Source organism: Diorhabda sublineata, chromosome X, assembly GCF_026230105.1.
Source record: "Diorhabda sublineata isolate icDioSubl1.1 chromosome X, icDioSubl1.1, whole genome shotgun sequence".
NCBI lineage: Eukaryota > Metazoa > Arthropoda > Insecta > Coleoptera > Chrysomelidae > Diorhabda > Diorhabda sublineata.
This window is the reverse complement of record NC_079485.1, coordinates 3304517-3315333: the sequence shown is the minus strand read 5'-3', so window position 1 is coordinate 3315333 and position 10817 is coordinate 3304517. Positions and strand designations below refer to the sequence as shown.

The 10817-nt window shown below is 31.8% G+C and overlaps 3 protein-coding genes across 8 annotated transcripts; 2 read left to right on the top strand and 1 right to left on the bottom strand.

Annotated features, from left to right (window-relative positions):
- Positions 1-6206, bottom strand: LOC130451464 (run domain Beclin-1-interacting and cysteine-rich domain-containing protein). Of its 2 annotated transcripts, none has more exons than XM_056790485.1 (9): positions 5760-6206; positions 4926-5561; positions 3726-4389; positions 3402-3666; positions 3165-3344; positions 2931-3113; positions 2696-2878; positions 1704-1857; positions 1-331 (listed from the first exon to the last, which is right to left on the bottom strand). In XM_056790485.1, the coding sequence occupies exons 1-9, from the start codon at positions 5934-5936 to the stop codon at positions 128-130; spliced, it is 2646 nt and encodes an 881-aa protein (XP_056646463.1). In that variant the 5' UTR covers positions 5937-6206; the 3' UTR covers positions 1-127. The 2 variants fall into 2 exon arrangements, with proteins under 2 accessions (XP_056646463.1, XP_056646464.1); XM_056790486.1 differs by having other exon boundaries at positions 3402-3663; positions 5760-6104.
- Positions 6181-7412, top strand: LOC130451466 (centrosomal protein of 78 kDa-like). Its single transcript, XM_056790489.1, has one exon. It carries the CDS (start codon positions 6309-6311, stop codon positions 7410-7412), a length of 1104 nt encoding a protein of 367 aa, XP_056646467.1. The 5' UTR covers positions 6181-6308.
- LOC130451467 (coiled-coil domain-containing protein 28A) lies at positions 7199-10769 on the top strand. Of its 5 annotated transcripts, none has more exons than XM_056790495.1 (4): positions 7199-7531; positions 7747-7930; positions 8036-8192; positions 10309-10769. In XM_056790495.1, the coding sequence occupies exons 2-4, from the start codon at positions 7808-7810 to the stop codon at positions 10593-10595; spliced, it is 567 nt and encodes a 188-aa protein (XP_056646473.1). In that variant the 5' UTR covers positions 7199-7531; positions 7747-7807; the 3' UTR covers positions 10596-10769. The 5 variants fall into 5 exon arrangements, with proteins under 5 accessions (XP_056646473.1, XP_056646472.1, XP_056646468.1 ...); XM_056790490.1 differs by having other exon boundaries at positions 7453-7531; positions 10258-10769; XM_056790493.1 differs by having other exon boundaries at positions 7459-7531; positions 10261-10769.
- Positions 10770-10817: the final 48 nt, after the last annotated feature.

The window sequence follows — 10817 nt, the reverse complement described above, 5'->3', positions numbered from 1 at the left end:
TACTTTTTGTTATTTTATTGGCCCTGTTTAACATAACATATAAATCTTTGATGTTTGTACTTTTTGTAAAAATATATTGATTTTCTGATACATAAAAAAATAAAAAATTTGATTGATATATACATGTTCAAAATATATTGCTACTATCGACACTTTCTTTTCTTTTTTGTATTCGTGAGCACTTCTTGCATGGAGCCTGTTCGGGACGCCAACAATTTACATGATAACAAGAACCACATTTTTGACATCTCGAGACTGTCCTTAACTGCCATGGGAATATCACATCGTCAGCTCGACAACATTCGCAAATAAATCCTCTCGCCATACATAACTAAAATCATTCAAAACTGGTAATAAGATTAAGATATTTTTCCTTGACGTTCACAAAATATTCAATATTCTACCCTATGAACTAGTGCAGCAGGTTGTGGAAATACTATTGAGTATTTCGTATACATTGTGGGAATAGAATGGTGTACAGCACATGTACGACTAGATATTTCATACTTGTGTGGCAAAATGATAAACCATGAGACACTCGTATGAAATATCTATTTTTCACAGCAGTTACTAAGATTAGCACTACTACTAAATAATCTAAATTCAGAACAGCAACACTTATTGCTATTAGAGTCTCAAAAAATAGTTAACAGCTTATGGTATTTCCCTTTAGATTCTGCGGGTCAGATTTGGAGAAATGAATAGATAAGAAGTATGTTTCCGTTTTACCGAGAATAACTGTGGCGATTCTCCTTGTCTGCAGTAATAAATTGATTTTCAGGTTTTTTTAGAAATATCTGAATTTTAGCAGAATGGAGACACTTAACAAGTTGAGCGTCATGACGGTCCCAATGGACTGTCAATTACTTGTGAGATTGAACCTTGTTGGACCATGGGGACCCTCATAACACCTCACTCTATATGAGTGTAGACCGTAAAACCATGTTGCGGCTCACACAAAAATTATAATTTTTGCGTGGGCCGCGTAATTTACCTTCACATAGATATGTGATCCCTGGGTCAAAACAAAATGTAGTATCGTATAATAAGTATTTATTTTTTATATTTTGTAAATATTTTGTACCCAGGTCATTTCAAAACTTCAACAATTTTGAAAAATGTTTCAAATTGCACTTACACATCATCAATACCTATAAAAAAATGAACTTTGCCTGTTTACGAAATTTTATAAATAGGGCATGGCGCTTAACATGTTAAATGTCTCAAAACATTTTCATAATCCAAATAGCAGCCCTAAATTAAAACAGGTTACTTCCATATTACTACCACCCAGAAATAGGGAAATAGAAATGCGTATATTAATTCAATACAGTTGTTTCCTATTTTGGAGTCATCTAATCAACAGATAATTAGTTTTATCTACCATTCTTTTAGTCAGTCAATTTGATAAACAAGTGGAAACTTCCTGAAAATTGCAAGTTTTATGTAAAAAATTATTTTTAGTCCTAAACATGTGGAAAATTGCTTCTCATAAAAATAGAGGCACGATTAACAAACATTATCTGGAGGGGATATTTACCCTTATTTTCTATAATTTAAGTCAACTGGGCACTGTAAAGTGACTAATCTTACTGACTGATGTGTTAAAATTTTCTCACAGTTCTTTAACAGGACATTTTTTAAATTATCCAATTTGATGTACTAAATAAGTAAAAAATTAGTTTTAATCAAGATCTCCTAACCTTGCATTCAGAAGTATGCTTACAACATATTTCTACTAAAGATTTCATCTTTGTAACCAAATCACCATTTTTTATTTTAAATAAATCATCCATAGAATATACTTCTGGTTCCGTTAATGCTGATCCCATTTCCTTAACCAGCTTTTCTCCAATCCTAAAAATGGATGGATAACAATAAATGATTATTGTCATAAGATCAATCAATTTTGGATCTGCTTTGTATTATTGTGTCAATACAATTAACACATTATCTGATGCAATAGAATATAATACATTTATATGGTAACATTACTCTTGTGTGAAATTCTGTATAAAAAACGTGGAGAGTTTGATGTTTTAGAGAAAACTAGTGACTCAAGATAATTTAAGCCGCGTTTACACCGGAGTTAATAACACGAGTTTTTAACAAAAAGTTATTAACTTAGCTGAATCGCCAAAAAATTTCTCTTAACAAAAGTTAATAACTCTGTTTTCAACAGAAAATTCCATGTTATTAACAAGATTTATGTTATCCATCCAGAGTCGGTAAAGATCAAAGGAAATGTGTTATGTTTTAAACAAATGTTAATAACAAAAGTTAATGGCCTCTTTTAGCGCGTTAACTTTTGTTAACAACAGGTTCCTCTCTTCCCCGCAACCCCCTCGCCCGGCATCCTGCTACACAGAGCGCGCCAGTGGCCCCTCAACATCCTCTCGCACCATTGTCTCACCTAGAACTGCTGGCTGTGCATGAGCGTTGATAATGGCGGAGTTTTTAACTTTTGTTGATAACAAAACTAGCAGCCCAAAAAAAATGTTATTAACATATGTTAATGACTTTTGTTATTAACATCAGTTAATAACAAAAATGTTAAAAACTCGTGTTATTAACTCCGGTGTAAACGCGGCTTTACACTATCTATGGCAGAATTAAACAAGAGTAATGATAATTTATGTGTATTAAGAAACATAAATACAATCTTTGCAAAAATTAGTTTGAAAAAATTACTTACGCCTCAGCATGTTTGCAAGTGAATATAAAATCTTTCAAGTAGTGTAACCCTAATCTAATTCTTTGACAAAGTTCGAGATTCTTTGCCATCTTTCCAATATTTTTATTCAGTGAAAAAACTCTAAATAGCGGATCGGTGTACATTTGTTCCAACAGTCTATAGGAGAATGTTGACACTGGATACCTAAAAATATTTTTCTATAAAATCAATTTATCAAATTATTTTATTATATGACCTCTTAAAATCCCACTTCTGAAGCACTCGGCCTGGTATTAGTGATAACTGATTTTTGTGACAACCAGTGCAAAAAAATCTGCCCAAGTATTCACAATATCTAAATCTTGATGCATACTTAGGGGCCACCCTCATACTACATCCTGCACATCTATAATTTTGTTTTGCTATTAGTTCTTTTCTTCTACAATTAAAGTGAAATTAGTATATTGATATGGATAACAAGATGACATACATTGGACTTGGGTGTAAAGTAAATATTAATTGGGGTCTAGGGGGTGCCCAATCTTGAGTTCCTCTTAATGAAGTTATTTGTTCTTCTGCTGAATCGGGACTCACAGGCCAACTTTTTGGTAGAGGCAATAGTGTTTGGTGAGTTTCTTCTTCAGACACCAACCACTCTAAATCAGATGCTCTACAAACAAAAACATTTGTTGTTTTTTAGTAACCCTAAATGCATACTTAAAAATACCTTGGTAACTGTCGATCGCTAAATTTACTAATAAGAGATATAGCAACACCTTCTGCAGACAGTATGTCTGAAGCAACATCAGGAGTACCTTGTACATTTCTTTTCATTAAATCTACTTCAGAGTAAAGAGATGCCATTGACATTGAAAGACCAGAATTTTCTTCTAAATTGGATATTTCATTTATTTCTAGATCTTCTATTTCATCAGAGCTTGAAGCATTTGTATCAGAAAAGCTTGTAGAGCAAGGACTTACAGTAGTAGCTGCTGCAAGAAAAATTATTATTTCTATATTGTTACATTGATTCACAATCACAGACACTTACTATCAGTTTTTCCATCACTCAGTAAACTGAAAGATATTGCTTTTTTCTGATTCTCCAATACTCTTTTTGTTCTTCTTAATCTAATTTTTTGTTTCAGATCTACTATTTCAGGGTCACTATCATCTAATTGTTCTTCTATCACATTAAATCTCTTCTTACATCGAATCTGCTCCATTGCAGAAATAATTGCTTCCGATATGCTAAAATGTGCATTTTCTCTATCTAGTTCTGCATTAGTTCTAGCAAAGTGACTGGAAGTTAGAAATGATAATAGACTTTGGCCCTTGCTCGGCTTTGGAAAGTAGCCTGTAGTTGCAGGAAGTACACTCATTCCTCCATCCTCTATGAATGTTTTTTTGGGAAACTTTTTGTAATCTTTTTCACCAGCCATTGGCAGGAATGAATCTACTACAGATAGGGAAGAATGTGATGAAGTTACTGCTCGCTTTTTTTTCGTTTCTGGCATTGAAACATATGAAGTAGTTAATTCATCATTAATAAGAGTAGTACCACTGCTTTGAGAGCTGCTTAAGGAAGGTGTATATTCAACTATATTCAAGTTATCAACTAGGACATGTTTTACTTCAGATGAATTAGATGATATAGTCTGATTGAGTCGTTTTTTTCTTATTCTAGGTTGTAGACTCCTGTAGTTACTATAGACCTAGAAACATTCTTCGTTTATTCTTCAATAATTTTTTAACTGCTTACAATACTGTAGAATACATACTATGCCTGGAAAAAAACTGACACAAGCCAGACAAAATCAGAATTAAATATACAATATTAAATTGGATGCAATATTGATTTAAATTGTTTTATATCCAAGAGCTTCACCTCACCACCTATAAAATTACTTTGAAATGGCAAAGGAACAAATTGTTTTATTTGCAATTATAAACAAATTTGTAATCTTTAACCTTTTATAACCTTCTTCTTTAATTGTTTTATAATGTATATATAATTATGCTACTAAATTTAGACAAGATATGTGAAAGAAATAAATAGCAACAAGATAAATGTCCATTCATCTCTTATTGTGATCATGAGTACTTTGCAGTAAAAATAGATTTTCTTTATTAAAAATTAAACATGACATAAACCTAAATGCTAATTTTTCTAATGTTAATTGTAGTTGTTGCTAGCACAATATTAGTTGATGTAAAAAATAGAGTAAGCAGTTCAGTCAAATGTGTTTACCTTAGATGAAGGTGGTGAAAGCTTTTTGGAATGAATTGGTGTATTTGGAGTAGTTTTACTTTTTGAACAAGGCTTTTTTTTAGGTAACATCTGCTGTTCTAACAAATTTGGCATACTGTGCCATGTTTTTATTCTACTTTGTACAATAACTTCAGTTTTTCCATTTTCCATTAATTCATCATTAAGACCTTGTACAGTTTTTCTTCTGATATTCAGTTTCTCTGTGTAAATCTTTTGCATATGATTATCAGGAAAAGATGAACATCTTCTATGGACTTTTATATATTCTTTGGGTTTTTGGAGAAATAAATATGGGTTGATATCTGACAATAAACTTGCTTGATTTCTTTCTACTGCTCTCAAACATATTAATGTAGCTTCAGCATATTTTTCTTGACAAAGAAATGCATATGACTGGTAGCAATTGGATAAATGTGTTTTATCAGATAGCAACCATGAAAGTTTTTGTGAAAGTGAATGATTTTCCAAACTTCTGTACAACCATATTGCGGATTTATCAGTTTTTATATGCGAAGGAATATGTGGACGATATTCACAGTCTATTGAAAAAAAAGATTTTGTATTTTCAGGCTGCAACCATTCCAAACCTTGAATAAATTTATAGTAACCCGGTACCTGAAATGATATTTGATCTAATATAAACAAAACTTGATTATATATATATATATATATATATATATATATATATATATATATATATATATATATATATATATATATATATATATATATATATATATTATATTGATAAAGTAGAGTTACAACCAACTGTATCTGTGAAGGGAAGGAGAATATAATACTTAATCAACTTACTTCTGAACCTTTACAGCCATGTTTAAATATTTTATCAACAATGTTATGAAACCTGTTCAATCCACCAAAAACGGACCAAACATTAGCAACTTGAGTCATAAGTAATCCTTCCACTGTATTTTTCAAATCTCTGAGCAATTGCTGATATTTTAACGTATACAGAGATGGATCGCTCATGATAAATTTTTATTTTTTATATTATGGTTTTATACTACATTTTAATAAAAAGAAAAGCATTTTTTTTCTATTCATCTCGTAATTACAGTTCATACTCCTCACATATCAAAATACCCATTTTTTATATTTACTGTCACTGTCCACTGTCATCCATTCTTTTCAAACTGTTCACAGGCTTACAAACTTAATACAATCATAAACATCTTGGCACTTAATAAATATGCTGTGTTAGGAGCTAGTTGTTCACTATATACTATCTTATTGAATTATGAAGCCCTTATGAAAACTGACGTTTTGTCTGAAATTTGTCAATGTAAATGTTTATCAAGAATATGAAACAATTATTTTCTAAAATGCAATAAAACTCTATAAATGGCTAATATGGATTCTTCTCAGTCGTCCCTAGAACCAGTGAATATATTTTCTGAATGGTATCCCAAATTATGTCACATTATGAAGCGCTCACCTATACCAGCCTTAAAGCCATTGAAGATAGGAGATCTACTGACGCTCAAATTTGTTGGTGATGAATTTGGCGTAGACGAATGGATACTAATCGCGCATGCTCTCAGTTCCGACAAAAGTCTCCAGGTACTTAGTATCAAAAGCGAATTAATAGATTGCTCATTTTTACATGATGCTGACTCAGAACAGAAAGTTAGATCCATACAGAGAGAATTCGGATGGCTGTGGACAGCATATATATTCAAACTACTCACAATATCTATCTCATTTGCCATACGACAAACAGAAGCTCTTACACGTCTAGAACTAGACGGTCTACCGATGTTCCCGCAATATTTAGAAGATTTACTCAAAGCTTTAGGTAAAAATAGAACCATAATACACCTTTCTTTGGCTAATTGTATAATTGGCGATGCTGGATGTGAAACCGTGTGCAAACAAATACGAGGTACACCAAATATTGAAATCTTAAATCTCTCTGGTTGCCACTTAAGTTCAAAAAGTGGTGAGTACTTAGCAGACTTGATGCAGTATCAAAGATTTAAGAGGTATTCTGGAGAACGAGAATGGAGTCTTGCACGAAGAATTGAAAGCTCGCGAAAATATGATATGAGAGGAGTTAAGCGAATTACTATCAACGATAATGCTATCTTTGGGGATGAGGGTTTTGAATACCTTCTAAATGAACTAAAGAATAACTCATGGATCAAGGCTTTAGATCTACGACGTTGTGGAATAACTGAAGAATTAACTCCCATAATTATCAACATTCTTTGTTCGCAAAAATCTTTGGAAATAGTTGATTTGAGGTTAAACGATTGTATGAACCAAAAAACTATCAAGAGAGTTCAAGAATTATTACAACAAGATATTGAATGCCGACAAGAATTCGATGACTCTTCAAATCTCACTTTGGATTCTACAGACGACTCAAAATTTTTTGTTATTAACATTGTCACTCATTTGATACAATTTTTTATATTCTGTTATGATAAATTGATGAATCATTGAAAAGATGTTTTTATTTTGTTAATTTTATATAAAAACTTTTAGGTATTGAAAGTCGATATTAATCGAGATGCTACCAATAATAATGAATAGATGAGCGTGGTGGTAATGGTCAAGGAAAGGTAAAGAAGTATTTATGCATTGTGAATGCCATAGATGAGTGAACGCTAAGTGAAAATGCAGTCGAAATAGTCATTTTGTGTTGGTCTATATTACGTTTATTTCAAATATATTTCCAAATGTCTGCCATGTTAAAAGTAAAAATTGTTCTCTAAAACTTGGCTAATCTGAAAATAGATAAATTTGACGTATATATTTCCAAATAAATAATTTTCAGAATTGTTAGATTTACCGAAATGATAAAAATGAAGATGTAAGATTTTAGTTAAATATTTAAAATGGAATCACGAGAAATATCAGAATTACAGCAATTAGTTTCAAGTGATGCCGAAAATGAAGATAGTATCGTTCAAGATGAATCTGAAGGGAAAATTGTATCACCTGTTAAAAGCAGTAAAGTGGTAAACACACTTAAATGTTTCTTCAAAGAATTATACAAAATTCACGTAGCTTCCATTTTAGTTTAATTTTAATAAGTAGTTAAAACTCTAATATTAATTTTTTAGATTTCATCGTCGGGTAATACAAGTCGAAGTTCTGTCGTACACAGTGCTAGGAAAGGTGGAAATACAATACCTGGCTCAAAAATAACATTTGTTAATGAAAGAAAAATTCGGGATTGTAGTAAAACAACTACCGTAAGGGCAAGAAATCCACATAAAGGTGAGATTATAAAAAATTTAACTTTTTTATCACTTATAATTTAGCAGTTTTATTTAGTTTTCAAAAATTTGCATGCTTCACTATAAAACATCAAAATTAAGCAAGTTTTAGGTCACAACATAGTACAAGGTGTACTTCAATCATATCTATATAGTTATGTGTATTCATTCATTTTATCAATTATGATATTACAATTTGAATTCACTTTAAATTCATAATGTTTGTTTTGTAACATGTTTGAACAGAAATCTTAGGTTTACATCTTTTCAACAACAGTTCGTAGTTAAAATTTGAAGTATGGAAATTTCATTTTAAAGGTGTTGAGGTGCTCACAATTTTTTCATGTTTTCCAATGTCTTCAATTGCATTAATTCATTGGATTCCATGTGGTTATACACTAACGTTTTCACACACAGTAGGCATACTCGCCTAGTTTGCCTCAGAAAAGCAGAGTTTTAAAAACTATTTTGACCTTATTAAAAATAAGGTCCCATTATATTTCAGAATGTTTATTCCATAACTTTGGTTGAATGAACACATGAGGTAGTTAAATATATCTTAATTTCATAGAAGACTAATATTGGCAGCTAGAGGCATCCCACATTCTGATCTTTCTAAGAGGAGTGGGATTAATAGATCAGCTGCGAACACTGAACATTCACAGTGCAGCAGCAGGAGAAGCAACACTTTGGGTCACAGTGTATATGCCACCCTGATTTATTTATACTTATATTCGCCACCGGTCAAATGTTTGTGCCCACCCCATAATCCATTCTTTAAATTTCAAAATAATACAATTCAACAAATTTCTCTTTTATATTTTCAAGCAAAGGTCAAAGCGAAACTTACAAGTACCTACTAATTTGTTTATTATTCTTTAACTGTGAATTATTTCTTTAGTGTTTATTATAGTTTAGTCCCAGTTAGCCCTACAAGAACATGTGTGATTTATACTTTTTGGAACAAGACATCCTTTTGTGAAGTTTGTTTATGAATTCTTTCCATTCCCAAAAATTCAGACTCATAAGTTTTAAAAAGGGTAAAACCAAGAAGTTATCAGTTGAAACTCGTGCATTAATTGTAACTCTTCATAGTGTAGGCAAAGGTAACTGTACTAACTGTAACTAACCCACAACCCCTAAAGTAAACATAATCGACGACTCACCGGCCCTTAGATAGCTTCTCAGATTGAGAGAAGCTGACCTTTTTGGAAGGGTGGCAGTGGAGAAACCTCTTTAAAAACGTAAAAACAAAATTAAGAGGTTACAGTGGGCTAAATAACATGAAAATTGGATGCATGAAGAGTGGAAAAGAATTTTTAGGTACAAGAGAAAGGGTGTTTGTGTGTAGGTCAAAGGAAGAACGGATGCTAGAATCATGTGTAATCCTGTCTGTAAAAGACTTTATAGGCTCGGTGATGATTTAGGGATGTTTTGGAGGAAAGGCAACTGGAGTCCTGGTAGAAATTGAAGGGATTTTGAAGAAAGAAGGCTATAAATGAATATTGTAGTACGTCCTGGCCAACGCCTGGTTGGCAGAAAATCTATCTTTCAGCATGACAACAATCCCAAGCATTTCTCGAAGTTATGCAAAGAATATTTGAAAGAATTGGATAGGAAGAATATGCTGAAAGTAATGATTTCACATCAACAACCCAATTGAGTTGTGGGACAAATTGGACAGGGAAGTCAGAAAGCATTGTCCCATTTCCACTTCCCATCTTTCGAATATCTTGAAAAACGATTGAAACCAAGTAGACGACAATTATTTATCAAAATTGTTACAGAGGATGCCAAAATAGTGCGCCGAAATAATAAAAGTTTTAAGTGGCTACATTGATGAATTAAAAATTCAAATATGTAACAATTACAAACTGCGGGTTTATTATTACTATGTTCTTATCAATATATGTTCTTTAAAATATAAATATCGATCATATTGTTTTCATTTGTTGTGTAAGGTGGGCGAAAATTTTTGACCTGTAATGTACATATAACACAATTTTGTTATTTATATCATATCCTTTTTTATGTTTTGTTTATTTCTGTTTTTATTTGGCATATAGTAGATAGCACAAATAATTCAGATACTCGACACCATTCTTTTATCTCTCAAGTGCCTGATGTTCGGCATATGGAAAGAGCTTTATTGGGACTGCTAGCAGATTTTCACTCAGGAAAATTACGTGCATTTGGTAGTGGTTGTACAATGGAACAAATGACAAATATAAGAGAACAACAGGAAAAGTTGGCTAAGCTACACTTTGATTTAGCTTCTGCAACTGTGCCAAGTCTAAATGAAGAAGACATTCAAAAATCACAGAGTACAATGAGTCAGCTGATACAGCGTTTAGAACAGTTAAGTGATTCAATTGAGGCATTACACAACACTTCTAGTAAATAATTATTGTATAGTTCCTTTTTACTGTTGTTAATTCTTGCCATGGTTCTACTTATATTTCATAATTTACTTAGAATAGGTTAGAAAGTGGTTCTTTTCCTCAACACATTAAGTTCATTTTGCAGTTATCAGTTGAAAAATATCAATAAAATGAAAACCTAGAATTATATAGAAGCAATATATATTTTTTGTGTTACATTCATCCAATGAAAAAATACATTAATT